General features: G+C 37.9%; 1 protein-coding gene across 4 annotated transcripts in view; it reads left to right on the top strand.

Annotated features, from left to right (window-relative positions):
* The window catches only part of ZNF407 (zinc finger protein 407), a 344,392-nt gene that overhangs the window by 201,627 nt on the left and 115,277 nt on the right, over window positions 1-27,488 (top strand). For all 4 annotated transcript variants that reach the window (XM_033061690.1, XM_033061665.1, XM_033061681.1 and 1 more), the window contains exons 6-7: window positions 3,452-3,535; window positions 11,777-11,897. In XM_033061690.1, the coding sequence (XP_032917581.1) occupies window positions 3,452-3,535; window positions 11,777-11,897 (205 nt within the window). The remainder of the gene's footprint in view (window positions 1-3,451; window positions 3,536-11,776; window positions 11,898-27,488) is intronic.

The raw sequence follows: 27,488 nt of genomic DNA, 5'->3' as shown, positions 1-27,488 counted from the left end.
AATAAAAATATTTGTTTATTATTCCTGAACAGATTCTTCCCCATTTTGTTCAGATCTGTGCTGTAGCTTGAAACTGTAGGTTAAAAGTTCCTTCAGAGCTGTTTGTGGGAAGCCCAGGCCTCCTTAGCTCCTTTGACAAGGGTGTTGACGATTTAAGGTCTCCAGCCTGCCCTGAGAGATCACTTATATCGAACAGCAGATGAAAAGCCAGTGCAGATGTAATTTATTGTCGGCGTTTCCTTCTAAAGAATAATTGTGGAGACTTGGCTAGATCAATAATATGGATTTTTGTTGTTAGGTCTTGTAGTCTGCACCATAATGAGAGATAGGGGACAGTGGCTGTTTTCTAATAGAAAATAAAGGATTGGTTTCCGTGTCTTTCTACATTTGAATGCAAAATGGCACACTTGAAACTAATTCAAGTTGTTAAGAAAAGGACCATTTTCTATTGCATTTCTGCTATCATATAAACATGGCAAGTTAGATCAGCCCCCTGTACAGCAAGTGAAATATTGCCTTTACATTTTCCTAAAAGTTAAAAAGTCGCAAATTCTGAGATCAGAATGATAAAATTGTTAAGCATATCCAGAAGAATATAAAATACATCAATGTATCAATACATGCTCAAAAGTCAAATGAAATATTATGTCTAGATATGAGGGATTCATCCCCCATCAAGCTTCAGGACTAGGAAACACTGTGCAACTGAACTTAAAGTCACAAGTGATGAAGTTTTTTCTCTGTGTTTCTGGAGATATTTGTATATGTATGTATGGCATGATGCATACAACAAATAAGGTAATTAATTGATAAATACGTCTGATAATGAATGATGCAAAAAATCAGACACATCAGCACCTTTCCTGATTTTAAAAGGCAGGTGCCAAATTTCCTCCAGTGTCATATTTTCAGATGCAAAACCTTTTTCAAGAGCCCTGACTGCATGAGAGTTCTTAGATGCAACCTAGAGGAGTGTGTAGTATTTAACTGGCAAATTATTTTATAGGATGGATCAGTTTCCCTACTTTAAAGCCTTTGGTTGATTTTGAATGATTTCTTTGTGGTTTAAAAGCTGTTGCAAAGGCCCAGATATAAACTATCCAGTAAATCCATGAGCCTGCAAAGATGCTATAGGTGCTCTGTGTCCTCATTAGTTTATGAAGCTGCAGGCCATACTGAGCTCTGCTCCTAGATGTTAAACACAACATGAACTAATTTATGATAATATAGAGATGATGAGCAATTTCTTGGTAGGCATGGTACAGCATTTAACTTTAAAGTGTGAATTTTATGCTGGGGTGTTAGGCATTACTGCTAGTTAGAAAGATTTATACTTAAAATTGATTAATTAATTAAATTAATATTTGGTTATAATTAAGCATTATGTGTAGCCATTCTATTCCTTTTCTTTGATATTTTGATGAAGTGCTACATGCTGAAGATCCTTATTTTTAAAATACCATAAAGTAATTTTTTAAAAAAACCTGGAAGAGACTTAACAGAAATCTCTGTGTAACAATCATACATGGCCTCAACAATATTATTATTGACAAACATTTTGCAGTAAAATTCAAACTTTGTTACATCATTTAGCACAAATACCTTCTTCATGTGATAGTGAGAATGGGTTTCTGATGGTTTTTTTTAGATTCAATTATAATAACAGGTTGCTGGAATTCACTCCCAAAAGAGGTAGTGGAATTATTTCGCATCTTAGCTACTCTTCTGGGATACTCTCATCAACAGACCAAAATTTCAAAAAGCCCATAGTCCCATATAATTTTATTTTTTCTGCTTTGTGTGACCAGAGTTGGGTGCAGAAAATAGCAATGCACCATTTGCTTTTTTCTGAAATGGTGAAATTCTGAAATATATGCCCACTGCATTTCATAGCCTCGCTACATGGCAGAGGTTTATCAGCTCTTTCGTCATCCCATTTTGGTGGTAGGATTCAAGCTGCCTCGGAAACTTTGGAATTGCTTTCTTCGTGGTATCACAGGGCCCAGGGACTCCCTCACTGGGGCACCTGGGGTGAGGAGCTGGGGCTCCCCAGAGACCTCATGGAGGTGGTGGTGGGAGAGGGCAGCTGCTCCCTGCAGGGCTCTCCTGGTAGCTCCCACTCATGAGATGGTCTCTTGCTTATATGAACAGTATCCAAAGTTAACTGAGGCACTGTGCCTTTCCAGAAAGTCTGGGTACTCCTGTGCCTGGATATGTGGGAATAAACAGCATGGAGGTTTCCATCCTTCTATCTCCACAGGAGGACTTGGTAATTTGACACTGGACCTCTTAACCCAGCTGCCTTTTATAGGAACTAAATTTCCTTCCCCACGGGGAAGAATTGGAAGGAGACTGTTAGCTTCAATGCATTCAGCATCATTGCCCCACCAGCCCCCTTTCTGATGTTACTGTGAAAGAAGACAATTTGGCTCTAAATGACTAAAGGGATTCTTTTAAAAAAAATAATAAAATTCAGTCTTATCTCAGGTTATTGAGACTATACCTGAGGTTAGTGTTACTAATTCATAATGACCTTCCATGTGGCATTTATAGACTGAGATTTCTGTGCATGGTAGTACATACTGAATGAAAGTATTGCCATGAAATGATAAACTGTATTTATAGGCAACAGGACAAGATACTAGCTTCTGTTTAAAAAAAAAAAAATCTAAAGCTAAAAAGAGGGCATTTATACACTTTTAATGAGTACTGAGCTTGCCAAAATCTCTCAAATTGGTCCAGAGATTTGGAATGAAGAATTATCATTTGAAGACGAACATTGTGAGTTCTTCTGCAATTTCAGTAGCAATCCCCAGACCTGTTTTCTTTATGTCATGAAAACTTTAGAAACATAAACAGTGCTGAATTGCCACTGGTACTGAATAATTTGGCTTTTATTGTTGCCTGCACTCTTATTGTGTTCAAGAAAAATAATTTAATACTTATTAATGAATAGATGGTAACTAAAGATGACTGGGACCTAGTCTGTTGAAAATTTCTCAGTACCTGTAATTTTTTAGTAAATTAAATATATTTTATTTAAGCAGAATCATATATACAGTATATTAACTTTTTTTTTTTCCAGGCAATCTTTACTCAGCACAGAAAGGCCAGATGTATGGGAATTGTAAAAAATCAGGATATGCATAAAAACTGTTCAAGTGCATAAAGCAGCCCCATCTGGAAGACATCTAACAGAAATGAAGTTGTACAAAACCATTCCATTGATAATAAAGCTAATTTTTATGGGTCTGACAAGTATGTAATTATGTTCAGTGGTGCTTTTCAGATTTTATCACAGTCAATAAACCGCAGTGGTAATTTCATTCCCATTTGACATATTTACATGGAAACATTTGATTGGAGGAATTAGTAACCCTGAAAGCCTTGATAGATATGTTTTAATGATCTGTGACCTCCGCAGTCCCTCATCTGTTTATTGTTGCAACAGGCGAGAAGTCGTTCCTCTGTGACCTTTGTGGCTTTGCCGGCGGGACACGTCATGCCCTCACCAAGCATCGGCGGCAGCACACAGGTCAGTAAAGCTGTCTTTACTCTTCGCTATATTTTCCCCAGCAAGGGAGTCCCTCTACGCTGGGGAGTAGCATGAGGCAAATAGCACGTTGCAGCACAAATAATACATTGGCTCATTGTTTGCTTTGCTCTTTTCTCGTTTTTGTGAAATCGCTGCGCCCGGGGTGTGCACCAAATCTGTTAGCTGGGAGTTTGAATAATTGCTGGGGCGGGAGTGGGGGGTATTTTTGGTGGGTTTGGGGTTTTTTGGGTTTTTTTTCTGAAGGAAGTAAAATTGTGAAGCCTGGCTTTCTTCTTTCAATGAATACTAAGTCTACTATTTTTTTTTTCCAAGGCCCAAATAGATTACCTACTGTGATGATTTTGCAAGAGACTGCTAGAATGTCCCTGGGTGAAAATTAGAGACTACATATAAATTAATCCTTTTTTTTGGACTGAAGCGTAGTTGAAAGCTAGTGTTGTTTCAGTTGCCCTTTCGTAATTTTAAGATAGTTTGTAATTAATAGGTGCAACTTTAAGAGTTACCACATGGCTGGCATGTAAAACAAGATTTCTCTTCCAGAATTAGTAAAGCTTTCCTACCACATGGTTATAAAATTTTAATATCAGGCAAAATTAAATTGGTTCTTAGTTTCAGAAGACCAGAAAAAGTGTAAGTATTAAACATTTATTAATACATTCTACCTTAATTGTGCTTTTTAGTAGTTCCATGTAAGTGTTTGATTATTTGAATAGATTTTGTTCAAACAGATGTAGAAGTGTTGCTATTTAAGCCACTGTAGTTTTTTTGTTTTACTGACTATCATGAGGATAATGTAATATCATCAGGAATTGCTGTGTGAGTTAAGTGACCATTGTCTAATGTACAGTGGAAAGAAATGGCTAACAAATGAGAATCTATAGTTGTTACATCATGAATTTTCCATGGATTTTGTAAAGGAATCACAGTGGGAGATTTTATTATGTCCCTGTATAAACTAATCTTCATTCAGGACATATACCATCTAAATGTGTAATTTCCTGGAGAGCAGCTACTCTTTTTCTTGAGAGCCTGAAGCCATTCTTCCCACCCTGTTTTCAGTTTATTTAAAGCAACCATATTTGCAGGAGATTCTGATGCTTTCAAAAAGGTGGGATTTTCAGTGCTGGTCAGGCAATACCTTGAAGCAGATAAGCTCTAAAAAAATATATATGTATTCAAGGCCAAAAATTGCTTGCTAGTCTAGCTAGTAATCCTACATGCAGAATTTTTTTTTCTAATAACATTGAACATAAATTAGTAGAAGAATACTGCCGCAGTGAGTTCCCATTCACTGCAGGAAGTTTGTGTTTTTCAAGTGGCCAATAAAAGTAATTTAGTAAATATAATAAGTTATTATTACACTCTGAATGATAACATGAGCAATTACTACTGGAATAGAAACTGTATGCTTCAGTTGTAATTAAAGTTTCCATTTTTCTGGAGCTTTGAAGAATTTTCACGTTGGCACAAGTTTAACAAATGTGGGCTAAGAAATCGATTGATTAATTAATTAATTAATTCCTTAGCAAAAATAAATCGTTGTTATCAAGAGGATAGGAAATACCTTTCGTTTTTCATTGTCCTACCTTGAAAGGTGACACATTGGGATCTTACCCATATCTAGGACTCATAGTCAATGCAGCCACACAAATGGTAAACAGTTGTTTTAGGTTCGGGATGTAGAAAAAATGCAAATTCTTGTATTTACCCTTCTTGTCTGTACCTATTATGTGAATTCAGATCTAGTTTCTCAGAAATGTAAGCCCTTATAATCAAATAAATATATATTGTATCATTAGACCACCAACCAAGAAAAAAACTACTTTATTTCCCGATTTATGTGCAAAATTAGACTGAAAATATGGTGTCCTCCTGGTGAAAAGCTGTCCAGGTTTTTTAAGACATTTTTGCCCTTCTTTTGCCAGTGTGGTGGAGGCTTCCTGTGCTATGATCACAGGGATTTACAGGTTATAGATCATGAAGCTTGCATCTAGCAAGCATAACTTTATATTTTATGTCAGGACTGGAGGCTCGTTATTACTTTGCTATTAACTTTATACTATATAGGACAGTATCTCAGAGGCAGAGGGATCTATCTTTTTGGCATTTATCTGCCTCTGTGGCACAAACAATCAGAGATGATTCTTTAGCAGAAAAATTATCTGTACCTTCTATTTGTTTCAAGGAGAATGACACAATCCACCTTTGCTAGCATTGTTGGGTTCCATTATATTTTCATCCAGTGCTCAACTTTATCTCAGTCATTAGCTGCATGCACTCCTCGTTGTACCTTTATACCTTTTTTTTTCCTCTGTCCCTCATTGGCATAATTTTGCCAAAGCAAATTACAATCAGATTTGAAAGGGATAGGTATCAAAAATATTCTAAATGGCTTACATAATTCCCTACTGTAATACAAGCTGTCTAGGGGGCTGACACAGAACATCTTTCTATCCAAGATTTACTTCTATCACCTGTCAGAGGCCCACAGTTCAAGGGCAAATGAGCAAATCCTCACATGTAGTTAAGGAGTCTTAACCAACTTAACAAGTCTCCCCTCGTCCCAGCCTCAAGGCCTGAGATGTCCCGACACCCCAGAGAAATGTTCAGCTGCTGGTAGAAATTTGATGCAAGAGAAGACTGGCTGTAGGACCAGCCACTTCACACTTTTGATATTCTCTATTCTGGTATTTCTTATTTTGTTCTTCTCTTTTTAGATGATATTCTTTCTTTGTACTTGGAGAAATGCCTTTATCTTGGGAAAGATGCATTTTATTTGGAAATATTACAGGAAGCATGAAGTATAACTTGGTGTGAAGAAAAGCTGGCAGAGTCTGGCCCTCAGTCACTCTTGCAGTAAACTATACAGACTAGTTTGGTAAATAGGATGTTTTCCCTTGAAGAGACTTTTTTTGGTTTTGAATGGAAAGAAGTACAGCAATATTAAACTGAAAGAAGAAACCTTAGTTTTAACACTTGAAAAACTGTAGTACTTAATATATTTGTAAGCATGATGCATCTGCATAAAGATTTCCTTGATATAGGACTTCTTGACTGTAAAGAAGGAACAAATAATTTGACCTATCAAGAGATTCCTGATGTTTTACCAGTTGATGTGTTTGTTCTCTTTAAAATATATAATGTCCTTAATGATGACCTGGTGCTATGACAAAACTGCACTTTGGACAGAGAATAAGTGAAGTTGTTGGCTGATTTTGTCCTGGGAAGATTTTCCAACATTATTTTATGGCCTGAGTGCACCTTCTTCCAGTGCTATTCTGCAAAAATCTGTCTCTGGTATTCTGAAAGTCTTTCACTGACAATGTAAATATCCATGGCCTAAACTTCTGTTTTGCGAACTGAAGCGATGGCAGCTTAAGGAGCGGTCCAGAGTTTGACCAGAATTTTATCACACTGAAAGGAATATTACATCTCTGTCTGCCAAATGCTTTACAATAGGCACTTATGGCTGCCCAGGCTGTGATAAACTGTCTTAGAGAAACTTGGGCCACTCGCAGTATCACCTGGTGCTCTGTGGTAAATAAGGGATAGTTTGCGGTGCTGCAGGAACATAGATGCTGTACTGCTGGTGTCTTAACAAGACTGAGAGAAAGAGATTTTGTGTTGTGAGTCATCCTGAAGAAAGTTTTTTTGATTTGTATTCTACTTCAATATTGTATCAGTAAGAAAATCTTACTGAAGGTAGTTTTTTCTGGATTTAGAGAAAGTTAAATTGTGCAAAGAATTAAATGATTACTTGAATTTTGTAACCAAAAAGGGTAAATAACCTCTAAATCAGCCACCAAAAATAAACACACACATGCGTGCACACACACACACACAAGAAGCATGTAATATCAGGTAATTTAAATACTTTGCCTTAATCATGATCAACTAGGAAATTACATAAGAGAGAAAAAACAAGCAACGGTAATTACTTCTTGCTTGAAATGAAAACATGGAAACAATTCATAATTTTAAAATGTCTTTTCTTTATGTTCTTGCTCTTGCTGTTCTGCTCCCCTCCTTTGTTTGCTCATTCTTCTACATGTTTCCCAGTAAACTTCCATTTTGTGATGTAGTAGCTGTCTCAGTCCAACAGTGCTCATCAGTCTCAGCCTGTGTTCTCTTGCATGAAATCCCTTTTTTAATGTTGGTTAGTACTCCTGCAAATTGCAAAAACCCCATCCTCATCTTCTACACATCAACAATCTGCATTTGCTTCCCATGTGTTGGTTGTGGTGGGAGCTTCCCAGGGATGATAGAAGTACATCACAGTAGTAAAGTGTTAGTGGGTAAGTACACTTACTGTGCACTTCTGTGCACTTCTGTGGCAGTCACCATGAATCTATGGAGCTGCTTAAGGAATTCGTGCCTTTGTTCAAATATTTTTAAGCATTTTTGAAAATGGTAGCTTCTATCATACAGAGCATTGTTTGTATGATTGCTTCTGCTCACTCATTTTAGTCTTGCACTTCTTAAGACATTTATAGGTCAATGTAATAAAGAAAGAAAATTTAATAATATATGTGTTTTTATCCAGATGAGTGACTCACTTTGTGTTTCTATTTCTCATGTGAACTGCTCTTTGACTTTAATGTGTGGTTACATTACTCGGCATTGAATTTAATGTATAATGTGGCCTCTTCCCTTCAACTTCCCCACCACAGCTTAAAAAAATTATAATGTTGAATACCACAAGAAATGCAGCACAGTAAGAAGACTTATAGCTCTTTTCAGCAAAAGAGAAGAAATTTGAAGAGCATCTTTTTTGTTTTCCCTTTTCTAGTTACACCAACATTTGCAGCAGATTGGCGAATTGATTATAGCAAACCTTGACCAGCAAAGACACCAAAAACCTGGGTTTTTAAAACTTTCTCCCTACCTAAGAGAAATTGTCCCGTAGCAAGTGAAAAAGAAAAAAAACCTTCAATTACTGGTTAGCAGCAGCTTTAATAACTGCTTTTATATACTAGTAGTCCTTATGAACTGGCCCTTTTGTCTTTCCCAGTTTTTGATTCTGGAGCTCAAATTTTTTATGTCAGGTGACTTAAACAACAGATGCACTTCAGAAGTTGGTTGCAGTATTGTCAAAAATGCAAAGCTGTTTATTTTGGAATCCTGTGATCAGGAAATACAGCTTTTTGAAAATGCTTACATTAAGAACAAAGTAAACCCCCATAAAGTGGGTCCTTGATCTTGGAATGTGTGTCCTTCGTTTTTGTTCCCCCCATGGAGCTTGTTGACCACTGAATCATTTTGGGGCACCTCTCTTTTTTTTATGGGGCTTGTTATTGATGGAGATAGTGAGACACAGACAAGTCTTCTGTAATGGTAATGGTGGGGGAATGATGTAATTTTTTTTACCTTTATTGGTCTTTAAATATGTAGACTTTGCCCTTATGATTATAGATACACTATTTTAAAGTTATTACATACTGTTGTTTAAAAAAATACTGCCAATACTGATATTTTTATTTGTGTAATTTTAATTTTGTATGAATTAGAGCCTTGACTGGGGGTGAACAAGAGTCCTCTCGGAATTTTTAATGGCAGCCTGTATTAAAAGAATTACGTTTATTGCCTGAAATGTCTGGGGGCAAGAAGGGTGGAAGTAAAACTGGGACACAAAGACTGATTAGAAGAATCCTGACCCATAGATAGGGAAGAAAAAAAAATCTTAAATCAGTAAGTCTATGAAAAACTTTAATAAATAAACAAATAAATAGAAGCACTCCTGCAGCTAATATACTCTTCAATATCACCCAACCCAAAGAAATACCTAGTTGTCTTTTAGGTTTTTTTCAACTGTACTAATTAACCTGGTTAATTTTCCATTAAAATACTGTCTCCCATGTACAGCTGCTAAGAATTACAAACTGTGTTAGGCTGTCTTTTTTCCTCCTCATTTAGTTGGCTTTTGTTGTGTGGTGCTGCTGTGATATATTTTCTGTCAGGTGAGATTTACACTTAGTCTACTTGACAGGAACAGTTAGCCACAAGGATTTCCTAAGGAGAAACTTCCTGGAGCAGTGGGCAAGGATTATCATTTTTCTTACAGTCACAATGGAATTTGCAAGCCCTCCTAGCTTCAGTGGGCCCTCCCTCAGCTGTCAGTCCCACTGACCCTACTGTGGCACAGAAGAGAACCTTTACTTGATCCATTCTCCCCTGAATGGCAAACTAAAAATCTCCTTTCAGTTCAGATCTTCCCTTTTTTTGCAAGAGGGCAAGTTGGCAAGGTTCTACTGCGCTTTAAATGAAAGCAGTTAATATAAGTATGTATGTTATCTAAAATACCTGTGGCTTAACTACTTAGGCTTGAAAATGTTGCTATCTTCTTTAATGCTGGATGATAAAATAAATCAGAACAGGAAATCTTCAGTTCAAGAACAGGTTACGTTGCTAGGGAGTCTATGGCCTCCCAGAGAGTTTAATTGAAGCAGCAGCCACTACCATGCAAGCTGCTGGGAGAATCAGCTTTTCTAGAGCAAAGTGTCAGGGTCTGACAAGAAAACCCCACTTGGGGCAGGAAAGACATACTTCCTAGCAGTCTCAATTTGTCCAGCATAGAGGCTTCAGCTTTGTGTCCTGTCCCTTCACCTTTCCTTGTCCCATGAAACAATACATGAAAAACATTGGCTGATATTCTCTCCCGCAGCTGCTAAAAACAATTATTCCAACTCTTTATGGAGCTTTCAGAAGCTGCTCTGCTGTCTTGCCATCCAGCATTAGGGGTTTTTCAAGCCTCTAGGGCCTTGCATATCTTCTTTCCTTGGGAGAAAAACCCTAACAATGCCCAAGAATGAAAAATGCATATTACTCTCTGTTCTCAAAATTCTGGCAAAATCTGTTTCAAAATCTTCAGTGTCTCCTGTTATAAACAACTTGAAGAATTTGTCTTGGAGGCATTGACGTTTGAGAGTGGCCTTTTGCAATCAGTAGCTACTGATTGTAAAAGGCCACTCTTACTGATAGTCTTATGCTGGTGGTATGTCTTCTGTCAGTCTGAAAAACTTCAAATTATACCTGCTAATAGGCTTAGGGTTCAATCTGAAACTCCTTGTCTTAGATCTCTGAACAGTCTACAAGGCACATGTCTGTCCCTAGCAGTTTTATCCTGACTTCTTAAGTCAGGGATGTTGATTCCTTATGTAGTTTTTAGAAAAACACATTGGAAGGCTTGCACACTGCGGTGAAGATCACCTAAGTTAGGAGCTGGCTTTTGGCTTCTCTGTACAAAAGAAAACCTCTTTCCTCCCTAAATGGTAACTATATCTGCCTGTAAGCCCCACAGACTGTTTCTGTGACAACCAGTTGGAAAAATGGGATACAGGTGTCTTAGTTAGTCATCACTGTGTCTCATCTGTCATGAGGTTTTGTCTTAATATCTTCTAAGGGGTAGAGCCCTCCATTAGAAGGAAAAGTGCTCTTTTCACATAGCAACTTAGACACTAAAGATTTTTACCTTTCTTCAGTTAATAGTACTCTAGAAATTTTCAGTGCAGCTACACATTCAGCAGAGATTGAATTTTAGTCATCTGAAAATACTAAGTTTAGTACTTGGTGTTTGTTTTTGTTTTATTTTCATTAACCTTTCAAGTCCTTCTGCTGAAAATTGGCCTACTGTTCAGAAAATACTCTCAAGAGCAGAAGACTAGCAGGGAAGATAGGGGGAATGGAGCAGAGAGTTCTGGTTCATAATCTCAGTCCCAGTTTATTTATGTTATTTAAAGGATAACATTAAAAATTTATGTTGGAGATGAAAACAAAGACACTTTTCACCTGGAGATGTTCCTTTCTGAGTAGGTGCTGAATACAAGCATCAGTGTGCTTTTTCACCTTCTGCCTCCCTGTGTTGCTTTTGGGGCTGTTCTTGGGCCATATTGAAGGGAAAATGTAGTGTGAGAGGAATGCCTGTCGCCTGGTTATGGCATTTTCATGCACTAAGACACAGTAACAAGGCTACTCTGTTTCAATGCTGTTCTTTCTCCTCCTTTTTGCTGCTGTGTATTTCCGTGTGGGAAGTCAGTTGGATACTGACTACTGGATACTGTGTTTCTGTCATATTTTGCAATTAATGCATTGTGTTTGGAAATTTATATTGTGTTTGCTATATATAAATGGGCTAAAAGCTGTCTCAAGGGATATGCCAGAAATTTGGGCTTGTTTTGCTTTTCTGTAGATAAAAACTGATAATCTTCTCTTGTCACCTTCTAGGAGAGAAACCATTCAAATGTGATGAGTGTAACTTTGCTTCCACAACACAATCGCATCTGACACGACATAAGCGTGTCCATACTGGAGAAAAGCCTTACAGATGTCCCTGGTGTGACTACAGGTAATGAGTCATTAACTAAAGCATGATGAGAGAAGGGTTAAGGTGATCAGATGAGGTTCATTTGAAGTCACCAATAAAAATATATTGCCATTAAAACACCATCAGGGCAGCAGTAATTGCATATTAAATTAGGAGCTGAATTTAAAAACTTAGTCTTCAGTATTTAGGTATTACTTTATAAAGAAAAACAAATGATGGGAAACCTTTTAGTGGTAACACTACAGTGCTAATGTTGAGTGTTTGTTTCACAGCTGCTTCAGTGTCTGTTGGAATTCTCCGTGGTGAGGCTGCTTATCTGCATTGCCTTTTCAAATCAGTTGCGGTTTTGAAATTTTTCTCGGTTGAGTTGCAACCATTTCACCAAGAAAGGAAAAGTTCTCTAAAAGGCTTACCAGCCTAAATACTCACCAGACACTTATTGGAACTGGAAGCAACTTAAGCTAGTTGCAGTTCTTCAGAGTCTTGTTTTCTGCTCCAATTTTCGTTTTCCTTGCTAGCCAGGGTGTTTGGATCAGAATTGCCATAGGATTGGTTGCATGGCGAGGCATCCCATGTTACACCACTAAAACCCATCCCCATGGTAGGGCAGTAGATTTAATTTTAAAAGAATCACATGACTGAAGAGTGGAGATTACTTCTGGTGCTTATCGCCTGTGTCTTTGCTTCATTATAGACTACTTATTAAATGATCACATATTGCTTCTAAAGGGCATCTTTACTCTTAAATACACTTCTTCTGCATTCTTAAATACTTTTAATGCCTTACAGTGATGTGGCTAGTCTATATGTACCATGAAGGAATCCATAGAAATATTTTATGGGCAATTTGCAAGAGTTGATGTTCAAAAAGTTTTTTTAAATTATCATTACATTTGATAAATGGCATATGATTAGTTGTATATATTGTGATGCATGCACACAAGAGGGGAAAGTTAAAGATTTGATTATATCCCTATAGCATTTTTTATTTTTTTTCATACTGAACATACAACTGTAACACTCCTTTAGTATAAGTTTTAGTGTCATTTCCTAAAGCAAGACTATAATGAAGCCTGTCTGCTCTCATAATACCTGTTTTCATGCTATTTATGAGTTGCTTTACAGAAAACTCTTGTACAGAAAGCTTCTACAATGGTCACACATTTTCTGTAAAAAACTACTCATTGCATTGTTTTGTTTGTGTGGGTCAAATGTTCTGTGAATTCTTCTGTACTGAGCACCCAATAAATCACACTCTAGAATTGCAGGGGACTGAATTTGATAACCTCAGGAGGAGGGCTGTGTGTCTATGCTGCTACCTTAAGAGTGTCCCTGCTTTCTTTATATTTTTCTTTATAAGTAGAAGTGGTTTTGTCAGCAGTAAGTCATCTAGGAATTAGAGGTGGTTTTCTTTTGTCAGAGCAGTTGTGTTAAAAGATCTGTGTTGAGTGAAGTGAGAGCATATAGGCATTAGTGTGACATGATGTGCTGCATTGAAGTTAAAAGAAGTACTATCTTTAATGCTGTGTGCTTTAGGACACTTAATCTTGTGGTCATCCACGTTAACTGAATCACCCCAATTGGTAGGAATAGTCTTATTACAGAGCTAGCTAATGAGATGTGGGTTACAGTGGGTTTGAGCTCTTTGGCTCGAAGACCCCAGAGACTGGGAGTGTTGTAGATGTGAATCATTTGGGGTTTGTTACACACATGCAATGAGTGGATGCACTTCCCTCGCTCAGGATGACAAAATGCGTAACCCCGCATTCTGTTAAATGAAAGACAGGAGATCAGTTTACTTTGGATAAAGAGTTTTCTGCATTGGATATAAATTCCAAGAAATAACAAGTTTTTTGGGAGTATTTTATTTTACTGGAGGTTATTAGAGAAGATGCAAGTATAGTGTATTTTATCAGGATTAACAAGAAATATCTGGGCATACCCTGCTTTTATATTATTGAAAAATAAATGTTTCATGACAATAGAATGTTAGTTTCCATCCTTCACAGGCCAATTTTTACCTAAACTTTGGAGGCTGATCTCTACAGATAACAGCAGATGAAGCTTTGATTCTGGAGGAAATGTGTTCCAAGCTCAGCTGAAAAACATCTGGTACGGATGCAGGAACCAGAGCTATGCTGCTGCTGCTGCTACTGCAAGCTTATAGAGGCAGTGAGGCACTCTGTGTAGCTGCAGAGGAGCCCACAGAGGGGTTGGTGTATTTATTAGCTCAGCAGTCCTGCTTGTGCCTGCCAGTTTCCACAGTCCTGGGATATTGGCCAGCCTTGTTGGCAAGTATATGTTCTGCTCTGTATCCACCTCTCTCTTCATTTTAAACTACAATTTTAAGGGAATCACATGTTGCCTTCTTGTCAAGACACCCAGTATTTCTTTTTTAAAGGAAAGTTTTTATCAACTCTGTAAATAATATTGTTTGCACCAGTTCAGTAGATGGTATGTAGTCTTGCAAGTGTCACCTACAGAAAATGTTAAAATGAAGATTTTAAAATCTGCTGATCTAGTGATAAAATTCACCCCCATGTCTAGTGGTTGAGGTCTCATTGTGATACTGTGAGCTCAGCCCTTGCACTATAAGTTCATCCAGACTATTTCATGTGTTGCTGTTTAATGTTGCTCGGCAACTGCAGACTCTTTAATGAGCCTTGTACTTTCAGTGAGGTGAATATTCCTCTTTTTGTGTTGGGTTATGGAGGAAAGTATTGTTGGTGCTAAAAGTTTCCTTTCATTGATAACTGATCTCTGTTCTATAAAGTAGTTTGAGACACTTGAATTAAAACAGTGGCCAAATACAAGACATTTAAGCTATTCCCATTCAGCTCATTGGTGCTCAGAGTATTCTTGGAGATTTTTGACTTCAAGCTTTTCAATTCCTCAGCCTGAAATTGTGAATAATCATCCTACAAAAATTCTTGCCAGTCTAGTGAGTGAAAGGCTAGATAACCCTGGCTAGAAATACAGAAAAAGGGCTATTAGAAGAAACTAATCTAAATTTAGGAACTGTTATAAACTTTATAAACTGAAGTGAAATAGGGTGTAAGATACTATGGGGAAAAGGGAGATTTTGGCTTCATGAAACAGAAAAGGCAATTTATTCCCTATATAACACACAGCATGAGACATTCTTTTCTTAACTAGAAAAAGACAAGAATGAATGTGGTTTTCTGAAGGGAATAGTAAACTAACTTAGCATTTTTAGCTCATAAATTATAAATTCTCTGTAGTATGCATATACTTATACTTGTACTTCAGTATTTTTGGGAAAAATGTTCCCTTCCATCTCTGGTTTTTTTACTGTCACCACTTGATTTTTTTTTTTGTCTAAATCTTTTGTATTTTGATGACAAAGAAATTGACATCTGCTTTTCAATACAGTAGTATGTGACTTCCGGTAACAATTACAATTTGAAATTATATTTTCAGTTTAGTTTTAAAAATCCTTTAGAAGGAAGCAAAATACAATATTCATAAACACAAAAATTGACTTGTATGTTTGCTACATATTTTTCACATTTGGGTTTTCAATTTAGGTTTTCATTATTTAGATAAAAATATGCATGATTTTCCTTTGCATTTACTTTTTCAAATCACACAGCATGTCTCTCCATTCTTAAGTCAATGTGCTTTGTCATACAAAAATATTCATTCACCTTTAATTAATGTTCAACCTTATTTTATAATACAGAATTGGTCTCACAGGGCCCTGCACACCATTACTTATGCAATGCTTATTTTATATTTCCAAGTCATTTAAAAAAGATGTGTTATGTGGCTGAACTTTTCAGATGACACCATCCTGGGGTTACACTGACAACAATATGTTTGCATTTGGTAATGGGCACAGTAAGCACTGAAGAACTGTTTAACATCCTGAAAATGGACAGCACCTGTGACACAGGTTTCTAAATCTGTTGGTTATACAGTCTGTGGACAGACTTTCTAAACCGGCAGCATAGTTAGGTACCTGAAATTACCCTGATAGCAGAAGTGAAAAATTCCCCATGGTCTGATAATGTCAATTAAAGATGCTGATATACAACATTTTCAGAACTAAACTGGTTTTGTGCATGCATCTAAGAAATGGAAATCTCATTTATTCATATGTAAAGTTTCAAATTTAACTCCCATTTGTTCTGACTTTCTATGTAACTATCGTAACTTCTCAGGCAATTTATGTTCATGATGTGTGTGAGAGGGATGTTTCAGTGAAGTGGATCTGAGTTACATGGAGGGGGGCATGCAAAACGCAGAATCCTGCTTTTCTCATATGCTCAGATTTGTTGGATTAAAGTGTTCAGGAGAAGCACTGACATGTTTTGTGAGGCAGAAAGAGTATTGCTACAACTTTGACCACAAGAGTGTGGGACTGATTATGTTAATGTGCTTCAGACCATCCCTCTGCTGTGATTAAAGAAAATAATTTTCAATTCTCTGGGATTCCACTGTATGGTTCATTTTGCACAGAGTAGCTGTGGTGGTGTGGGAATGGAGGGCAATATGCAGGGGTGTTCCTTAGCTGTAGATAAGAAGGTGTAGAAGTTGTATAAAACAAACAGCCAGACCAGCAAAACAGCATGCATTCCTTTCTATAAAGTATATGACTTGTGAAGGATGTCTTACAAGACTGAGAATAAATAGCATACATTTTTAATATAATTATGTAAGCTAAAATAAATATTTTACATTTATTATGCATAATAAAATAATTAGACAACATTCTGTAAGGGATTATGGCATCTGAAATTCCAACTGCAGACGGATTCATTGCATATTTTCAGCAGCAGCAGCAGCATGACTTAGGGGGAGTTACTCCACAGGGGCTACTTTTCTTTTTTTGGACAGCATCCCTAGGGAGTTCCTATTTCTGTCTGACTTATAGTATCTGTTCATAGATTGTAAGGACCAGTTTATAATACACTCCAGGATTTGCACCTAAGTCATAAGAATGTACAAAGTAAGTGTTATCTCTCTGTTTATTTTGGTGAATTCAATAACTTTTAGGTATGATTGCATCAACTGTGCATTATTCCCTTGTTATATCAAGGATAAGTAGGGACTACTTTTCAGATAAGGTAACAATACATATTAATTCACAGCAAAACTGAAAGGCTGTTAAGGCAAATTCTGCTTAAAATTATGAAAACAGTTTATTTATCGTGAAAACATTAATATCAATATGCTCTTTGTAATCAGTGAAATTTAATATGCCTGTGTAGGAAATAGCTGAGTTATACAACTGTGTAGGCTGATGAGGATTCCAGGTGGCAACCAGCATTGCACTATGGGAAATATATATATATATATATATATACACATACAGTAATTTCATGAATACAAGCCACATGGACTATAAGCCGCATCTCTGGGTGTTGACAAACATTTTGTTCTTTGTCCATAAATAAGGCGCACCTGAGTATGAGCCGCTCTGTCGTTCGCAGCGAGGACCTGCGTGCAACAAAGTTGCCAATTAGTAACAGAACTGCGGCAGAGCGGGGTTTACTGGCTCGGCTCGGGCTGTGCAGGCTCGGCCCGCTAGGGGCTCCCGACGGGGCCAGGTGGCCCAGCTCAGCGCTGCTACTCGGCGGGGCCACTCGGGGCCAGCCGCCGCTGCCACTGGGCTCGCTCGCCCTGGCCCGGCACTGCCCCGTGGTGGCAGGCAGGGATGGAGCCTCCCGCTTACCCCACGGGCCATGGGGATGGCAGCATGGAGCCCCCGCCTCCTCCCCGAGCCGCGGCCATGGCGGCACGGGGTCCCCCCGTCTCTCCCCCGGGCTGCGGCAGAGGAGGGAAGGAGAGAGCTCTCCCGCCTCTCTCCCCGCCCCCCGTGCTACCTTCAGGGAGCCAGGCTCCACCCGCGGCGCAACAGAGTAACAATTTGTAACAATCGCGGAATGCCGGCTTTTACTGGCAGGTGCTCGGCTCGGCACCCTGGCTGGCACTTCTGAGGTTGTAAATGTCAGAAAATTATTCACATATTAGCAACTCCTGAGTATTAGCCGCATTTCTGGTGTGGGAGCAAAATTTTAGTCAAAATGGTGCGGCTTGTATTAGTGAAATTATATGTCACAAAGACAGAATTGGGAAAAAATGGTGCATATACTTTGTACAAATACAAACTTGTTAAGGAAAATAATGCATGTATGTAACAGAGCAAACAGGGCCTTCAGGAAGTACTCCAGTTTCTGTTGTGCTCACCAGCAGTAGTTGAGGATATCCAGTGCCTTGTGCTAGCAGACTTATAAACAAATGAAGATAGAAGTTTAGACAGACATTCTGTCAGTGCATGGGCACAGTTCCCAGATGAAAACTCAGAATATTATTCCCCCCTTAGTTTTAATAAACATTCAGATAAAATACTTGGAAGTATTTCTATGAATCTGAAATAAAATATGCTGTAGCATTTAAATCTGTAAAAGAAAAATAATCTGAAATAGAATTCAGATATATAGTTGCAAAACGCTTTAATTATTCTAGCAAATACATGGCATATAAAACAATGGTCAGCATTATTCCCTTCTGTAATATTTCTGCGACTTAATAAAACCTCTTCTATTCACCTAAGTTATAGCAGGTAGTTTATGTGGTAATCTCAGAATAAAAACATGCAGTGTTGTAGTGGCACAGAATGCAGATCAGCTGTCAGGTCAACCAGCTTAACCAGATGCAGTTCCTAACATTCCGAACTGAAGAACACACAAGCAGTAATGTGACCGTTGCTTGGACATGTCTGTGCTGTCTGCACTAAGAAACTTTGTCTCTGCAATTTTGGACAGTCATTGGTGGCAGTGTATAAAGGAACTTAGGCTCCCTCTCTCAAAGCTGTCACTGTTCAATGTCACTGCATGGAGTGCTTACAAGAACCAGGAAACATGATTATTAGTTAGGAAAAGAGAGCTGTATGAGTGCAGCCGTGTGCATTGGCATGTGTAGACTTGGTGACTGTGGTCCACAAGGAAGGTGCCATGTTAAGAGATCTTGGCACAGCATGAAATACTGTAATCATTTTGTGAGGTACTCCACATTTTTTGTTTGTAATTAATAGCATAGTAAATGCACTCTACTTGGTAGAAGGATAGTACGGACTTTTACTAATTTTAATGACTAATACTTGTTAAGGAAATTAATCAATAATTCCATGAGCCTTGGAACCTCTTTTGATTCCTTCCCTTCCCTTCCCTTCCCTTCCCTTCCCTTCCCTTCCCTTCCCTTCCCTTCCCTTCCCTTCCCTTCCCTTCCCTTCCCTTCCCTTCCCTTCCCTTCCCTTCCCTTCCCTTCCCTTCCCTTCCCTTCCCTTCCCTTCCCTTCCCTTCCCTTCCCTTCCCTTCCCTTCCCTTCCCTTCCCTTCCCTTCCCTTCCCTTCCCTTCCCTTCCCTTCCCTTCCCTTCCCTTCCCTTCCCTTCCCTTCCCTTCCCTTCCCTTCCCTTCCCTTCCCTTCCCTTCCCTTCCTTCCTTTTGTTTTTCTTTCCCTGTTGCCACAAAAAGAAGAATTTAAAATTGCCTTTTTAATTCAATGAGTCTGATTCTTACGCTAACATTGAGCTTGGGATTTTAAGGATCTGCCCAAGTGGTGAGGCAATTGCAAACACTGATAATACTATTCCAGTCTCGTTTTGAATTGAGTCCTTTGAAGAACAACTTTTAAGGGATCTATTTAAGCCTAAATACTGTGCTAAATTACTCAAAGGAGATTGCTGAGTTTAGTATTAATGAGACTTGAAGCCATTTTGATATCAATGTAAAAAATAATATCTGGTCTTAGCATCTGTCTGTTACAGCTTGTCGTGATTGTAGGCCAGCACTTTAGTGATTTGTTCAGACTTCGATTTAAGTTCTGAAAAAACATTGTCAGCCTCCCAATTTCTTTCAGTAGTCACTGTCTTTCCCTTACTGTTCAATTTAGGCTTTGTCCCTAAATGTTTCTTAGGCAGCCCCTTCTCTGCTGTTATTTCTGAATCAGTGTCCAAGACACTTAACACAAAACCTTTAAGTATTTGGTGTCTAGGAAATAAGACCACTTCATGCAGTGGACAGATTAATGTAACTAATGTATTCTTTTATCACATTTCATCTTCTCTCTGTCCTCACACTTCTTTTTTGCTATCATATGTAATCATCACTGTCTTATCTATTCCTCTTTCTTAAAGATCATAAATACATTATCATAAATACATGTATATTTATATCTAATATAAACTTCATTCATGTTTATCAATTTGAAACACCAGCATATATTTAAAATTAAAATAATCTTAAGCATGTTGTGTTTTGGTAGTAAATAAAATTCTAGTACTAACCTCAAGATGAACAGCAATGCTATGGTCTTAATATAGCTTCTAGTAGCAAAAAGACTTGTAATTTCCTGTTCTTACAGTTCTTCTGATAAAAAAAAGTACAGTGAAGATCTTTTATGTCTACAAATAAACTTCCATTTGTTAGAATGGTTTGATCTAAAAATAATCATTGGCATCACAGCTTAATTAATGTGAGCTTTTGTGTAAAACATATTTTAAAAACAACTAAAACAACCATATATGTTTTCTTTGTTGTTGCCTGTTAGCAGAGAATAAAAGAATTAATTTGTTTGTTCCTTTTGCCATTCCTTAATCCCCAATCCAGTCATTATAAAAGGGCCAAAGCTGTCTTTGGGGATGATGAAATCTACAAGGAATTATCATTAGTATTAGTAGTACTAGTATTAGTATTAGTATTAGTATTAGTATTAGTATTAGTATTACTACTGCTAGCTACCATCAACTATGTGGCAGGTAGCTAGCAATCTGAAAATATTTTGGTAGCATTACAGGTCTCCAAGATGAGATTGATAGACACGAGCCTGTTGTGTTGTATGGGGTTTATTCTCCAGGCTATATGGCTACTACCCTGTAAAACACGTTCCTGTGTTAATGCTGTCTTTGTGACAACTTTCCCTCTTCCTCCTTCACATGTGACATACAAAACAGATTAAAGTCTAGGGAAGTGACAGAAAGCAAATTCTGTTCTGAAGTTTCATACAACTATCCTCTAGTGCAACGGGAAGAAAGGGAAAGGTTTTTTTTCTGCTTAAAGTCTGATGAAAATGAGATAAAAGAATTGCTGAATAGCAAGTGAAAGAAGGAAAGAAAAGAGCTTTTGTGTTTGAGAAAAGCTTGCTACTTAGATACTTTTAATGCATTAGAAATGGTGAGCAATTTTCCAGATAAATATGGCATTGTTAGAAATTCCTGATTTATTAAAGCTAAATAAAATTCCTTGCACATTCAAGCAGAGTTGCCCTTGTACCAGCTTCTGCCCAAATTCTCCTGGAATGGTATGTTGGTGCACTTTGGGAACTCAGGTACTAAAAGCCTCTGTCACCACCACAGGGTTTCCCACCTCCGGAATGGAGGCGTGGGCTGGACACAGCAGACTGGCACCTATGCAGCGTGGCTGGAGGGTGTGTGCCAGGCACCACAATATGATTTGGTGGGACTGAGGGTGGGAGCAGCGTCAGCACCTGGGGTTTGCAAGTCTGGGGCTCCTGGATACCCTCTTCCCGGTGTTGTGGGGAACACCTATGGGCTGAAAGCTCCTCTCTGAGAACCTCAGCTTTGTGCTTTGGAGAGAGAGACATTAGAGATTTGGGAACTCAGAGTTCCGAAAATGTTGTTTTGAACATGTGGGTTCAGTAACAGGGAGAGCTTATCTCAAGGTATGCATTGTTGCCTTTTCTCCTTCCTGAGCAGCTGGGAGAAGGTGGTGCATTCTCCATAGGAAATGTGACACAAGGAGGACAGGCCATTTGCTATACAACAGCTCACCTTCCCTAAAACCATTTTGCAGTGTTTGTTGTATGGTACTCTCTTCTCATAAATCATGTATCGGGGATCCCTATTTCCCCTGAGGCTTTACTTACAGAAAGACAATCTGAAGAGGAGCCTATTGTCCTGTTGTAACTTATAAGGCTGCTTATTACAGCTATTTTGTCCCTGGTTGGGGTGATCTTTGTGGTTTTGCTAGGCCTGTTTAGGTCTGAATAACAACCATAGATAAAACTGAGATAGCTGAGACTTCTTAGGGAATAACCAGCATATAAAGCACTCAGTTTTGTTATTACAAGTAATGGAGTGCTGCTCTGGTGTTATCTTTCTTTTTTTTTTTTTTAATGTGTTTCAAAATGTGCTCTTTTAATAATGGAAAAGGAATTAAGGGAAGAAAATATATACAAACAAAAGGTTGTTCTGCATTTCTGCATTCTTGGATGTGTTGGGTCAAAGCTACTTCTTACTTTGTGTCTTCAGAGAAAAGATGAGGTCAGTAGAGCACTCCTCATCATCTTCTCAGCAAGTTAGCTATGCTGATGCTTAGTGTGCCTAATGCAATGGAACAAGCTAATGCAACACTGTTCTCCTTTCTCCCACCCCCGTGGGCCAGGGGATTGGAGTGGGGACATTCCTTATGTTTTCCCACCTCCTTCTGTAAGTGCCCAGGTTTTTTTCCTTGGCTTTCTTTCCTTCCACTTAAGCAAACTACCCAGCTCACTCATACCCATATAACCAGAGTTTTAGATAATGCTTTAAAGTAATACTTCTCCTGGTATTCTTCAGCATTGCTATCTTTTTATATTTTTAGTAATGTTATAATTTAAAAGACACACAACTAGAAACTCTGCATTTCATAATACTCTAAAATTATTTGTATTATAATCCTGTAAACACATGTGGTGGTTCTACCAATATCATAAACGGCCTGAACATCATCCTGTGGCTCATTGTGATATTGCTGATACCCCTTAAAACATAGTATTTATTGTTTTATGTTTGTAACTTCTGAGCATGCTCCTTCAATCCCCATTCAAGATGATTATGGATTCTCTCAAACAACTATAGAATAGTACATAATTTTTTCTGCTGCAAATCCCATGTGGAATATTTCTCATACTGAGCTTCTTCAAATCATTTCTGTTGAAATTTTGCATGCACAATCTACAGGGCAAACAATATCTAGAACCATTTCAAAGTTGTAGAAGATACTGCAACTGTTAAAATAAATTCTTAGGTTCTGATGGTATTTCATTAGAAAAATAAGATATTTCAGACATCATTTTTTAACAAACTCTTTTTAAAGTACAGAGAACCATTTCCATTAGCAAATTTTGGTGATCTCTTATATGGGTATTTTAACAAAAAAAAAGGATTAATAATTTGGTTTTTGTTTCAGGAAAAAAGATGTGTCTTTAGTTCAGAAAGGCAGTTTGTAAAATTAGTTGTCAAGGATTGTTTTTTAGCCTTCTGTCCCTAAGTTATTGTGAGACTTTTGCCAGCCCATCCATCCATCTTTCACCCTTTTCTTTAATAACTTTTAAAGCTGTTGGCCAGTTTCAGTGAAAACTGACACCCTGTAGTAGCTGCTGAGATAAATTATGTCCATGTTTCCTCAAAGAGGTGGATGAGGAGTAAAAAAAATCATGGAGGACCCGGTCAGACAAAATTCAGCTGTCATGCATTCTTCTCTCTTGCAATCCAATGCATTCTTCTCTCTTGCAATCCAGCCTCACCACCCATAACGACTGCTTTTTCTTGGATGGGGATATCCTGAAGGAACATGTTGGGGAGCTGTTGTTGCTGCATTGGTGCATTGGGAGATTTAGTGAAAAGGGCATGAATGTTCACTTGCAATCATGCTTCAGTTGGTACAATGCTCATGTCTCAAAGTATTGAGTCCCAAATTAACTATTCGTTGCAAGTTGTCAGGATAGGTCCTTTTTAAAGGTAAGAGTTAAAAGGTATTTTTCAAAGGATAAGGAGGAGACCCCCAAAATCTGTGTTTTGTCTTTAGAAAAAAAAATCATTTGGAAAAGATTTCTACCCAGGCAATTGAGACCAGTGACATTTCTTAGTGAGTAGGAAGAAGCTTCCCACTGTGGAGAGATTATTCCATAAGTGCTTTTTTGGCACTTTTTCTGTTTTCTGTGTCATTCACTGATGAACTGACATATTCATAGATCTATATAGATGTATTTGCTTCAGGAAAAGAAGCAAAGTTTGAAGAAATTGTAAGCTCTTTTTCCATGTTATTAGTGATACTGAGCATCCAAGAATTCTCATCTCACATGGGGTCCAGTGGCTCTGTGCCTATTTGAAATTCAGCCTCTTCATTTACGTGACTAAATGTGACTTTCATCACATTGTAATTTGAATTTTAATTACTAGTCTTTAAGATTTTGATCAGCACTAATAAATTATAGCACAGTCATATGGTATTTAGCTGATTGATTTTTGCATGCTGAAATATAGTCATTTTGAAGAGCAGTAAAACTTTCAAGTAGAAGAAATGTTTCAAAGATAAAGGAATTTGTATTGGATTTGTTCATTTGTGTGAGAGGGAAGTCCTAAATGTGAGCCGTTGTGAGGGCAAAGCAGGTGTCTACTGTCCAGTCTGTTTTAAATTAATGCAGGAATATCAAGTCAGGCAAACAAGGCCAGCAAGTGCAGCTTTTGGGAATAGCTTTGTTTCGTGGTGGTGGTACAAGGGGTGAGAGATGACAATACTGTATTGGGTGATGATAGCTCTCTTGGTACTCTGCATTGCAGAACTGGATTCTAAAAGACAAATGCAGCATTTGTTTCCTGAGTTCTTGTCCACCTACATCTGTTCCTGGTTTCCTCTTTAGTTTGGATGTCTCTTCTCTTAGACGTCTACAACATAACATCAGAAGACTATTAATTTTCTTTTCCTGCTCTGAAGTGCCCATTTTTAGTTTCAGTTCACCAGTAGCATGGCAGGAGTACTGCAACAGAAAGGATTATAACTAAGCCCCTCTCCATCTAAGCATCTCTGTTCCATAGCTCAGTTGGGAGTCAACTTTCACTGGCTGGAAAGTGTGTACTGTCACAGGGTCGATACTATAAAACAAAAACAAAGACAGTGGATAAAATCCTGGCTCCACTGATATTATTCACATCTCCTCCATGTCCCTAGTGAAGTGACAATTCTCACCTGTCATGAAGGTGCTTGTTTCTTAGGAAGGAGAGAAATGGAAAGCCAGGGAGCTGGCAGCACCTTCCACAAGAGTTTGTATCCTGAACAGTAAAAAAGTTCAAATAGGCAAGTAAGTTGTGGGATTTATCCAGAAATAACTGGATAAAACCCAGTTATTTCTACTTTCCATTTGATTTGCAGAGAGGATCCTGTTCTCCTAAATCATGCCAAAAGACATCTAAATCCAGAAGCATCTACTCCTTTTGGAGTTTCTGTTTTTCAGTTCTCTACTTGAGTTTGCAAGTTCTTGCAAACTGAGTGAAATCACTAAGGCATGCTCAGAAGTCTGTCCGGGGGAAATGGCTGTCTCCCTCAAGATTTCTGGTACATTTTTTAGGCAAACAGACCCCTCTTCCTGTATTTTTGGGTATGTGTTAGAGGCCTGAATATTAGACAAGTCAGGATTCGTTTAGTTCATAATGAACTGCTGTCTGCAGCCTCACTCAAGTTATTGTTTAGGATTCTCAGCTGAAAGGGCCCAGGACAAAGTGTTTAGGAGTCTGTTGTTTGGATTTTCTAAGAAAATTATATGGGGAACATAACTGAAAACAGAAGAGCATTTCTGAAAGCAGAGGTTAGATCTACTTTTGGCTCCTGGCAGTTCCTTGCTGTCTAATGGCAAAGTTTCAAGAAGAAAGGGTTGATGCACAATATTTTGTGCCAGCTAATATGCTTTCCTAGGACAGACAACAGAACTCAGCCTTCCTCAAGATAAGGGCAGCCCTAAACTTGGGAGTTTTGCTACCTAGAATAGTGGCATAATTTCTAGAAAGTTAGGGACAACATTGTTTCATTTTCCGGAGCAGATCAGAGCTTCTGATGCTTCCTATTAGTGACCTATATCTTTCTTTAGAAACAGTAGATACCTAATGTATGCGAATGTTGAGACCTACATGAGTTCTTTATTATGTCCACTAGTTGCATTGTTATTTTGAATGGTTATGGAGCACAGACTAGGTTGCCATCTCGTCCTGCCATGCCCAACAGTGCACCTAAACAGAAAGCTTTCTACTGTATTTTACTGATACTCTGTCTCCCAAACCTACCACTACTCTTGTTGCCTATTTTCCAATGATCCTTTCCTTCTCAATACTTAGATTATAGTTTTTCTGAGGCCAAGACAACTTTCTTTGTTGTTTCTCTGTACAACAATTGGCATATCATTATCCTGTCGTGCTGGCCTCTCAGGTCAACATGCTGTGCACTGAGAATGTACCAGCTTTCTTGGAGCTCTTTTTGATTCATAAACACAGGATTACCTTTCACCAGGGGAGTACAGGAAAGCCTGTACTGTTGTGGTGAAACTTTACTGTTGCCAGGACCATGATACTGTTTGATGACTAATACCTCAAAGAAGGTGTAACAGCTGAGAGCCTGCATTCAGACTGAAGTGCAGTATCAGTGCCTAATTCCTACAGCCTCCTTAGAAAATCTTATCTCTCCTTTATGGACCGGTAGTCCAGTACCTTTCAAGAAAATTAAATGCATATGAATAGAATTTTTCAAATACATTTAGAGTGTTATGTGCCATTAGAATCAGCCTTGGCTGGTTTAGTCTGGTTTTGTTTTTAAACCTGACCTTCAAATACGTGTCTCGCTAAATGCGTTTCTGGGTGCATTTTTTTTGTTTTGTTTTTGGAGATCATGTCATTGTTATATAGCTGGAGAAAGGGTAATACTAAAAGCAATGCATCTTGGAATGGAAGCAGAACTATTTAGACTCTCTTCTTTAAAGCACAGCTTCTTTATCTATATCCATCCAGTACTTAGAAAGAAAGGATTTCAGGATATTATGAGCTATATTCTTCTCTTGCTATTCACCTCGTGTTAGTAAGCTGCTACTCTGCAAACTCATGGTAATAGCACTGAAAAATGTAGAGTACTTCCGTCTGTGCAGCAAAAAACCCCAAATTGCATACATCTGATAACAAGAAGGAAACATATAGAGATAGATGGATAGATAGACAGATAGATAGATAGACAGATAGACAGATAGATAGATAGATAGATTTTTTCCTAAATTTATATTATTTATTTAATCTATATTTACTTTTGGAAAATACATGGATTGTTTATAATAGTTGAGTAAGCTCTTTTGGCCTTTACAGAGGCATGTGGATTAATGACTTCTCAAAGAATTGTTTTACAGGAGTGCTGTAGCATTTTTAGAATGAGTGCTTAATTAAAATAGTCACTAAGGGCATGTTATTCACATAGGCATCTTTTGCACCAAACCTGTGTATTTTTTATTATCTATGCATTCTGAATTGAGTCACTAAGGTCCTTTCATATATGTACGTAGAACATTAAGCTTTTGAATAGGTCCAGTTGTTCTAAAGTTAGTAATGTTCCCTAGAATCATGAACTGAATTAGCCCTTTAAGGACTGTATTACTGTGATGCAAAATAGACTCAAAGAAATAGTTTAGTTTTATATAAAAGATGAGGAGTGCAGAGTTTTTTTGGTGGGTTATGTTTGTTTGTTTGTTTGTTTGTTTTTAGTTTAAGAGTGCAATATATGTTTTCTTTAGCTGTAAAAGCACAATCAAGGCAACATGATAAGTGAGTCGGTGTTGTA

The sequence above is a fragment of the Catharus ustulatus genome, chromosome 1 (assembly GCF_009819885.2).
Source record: "Catharus ustulatus isolate bCatUst1 chromosome 1, bCatUst1.pri.v2, whole genome shotgun sequence".
Taxonomy (NCBI): Eukaryota; Metazoa; Chordata; class Aves; order Passeriformes; family Turdidae; genus Catharus; species Catharus ustulatus.
This window is presented reverse-complemented; position numbering and strand designations above follow the sequence as displayed.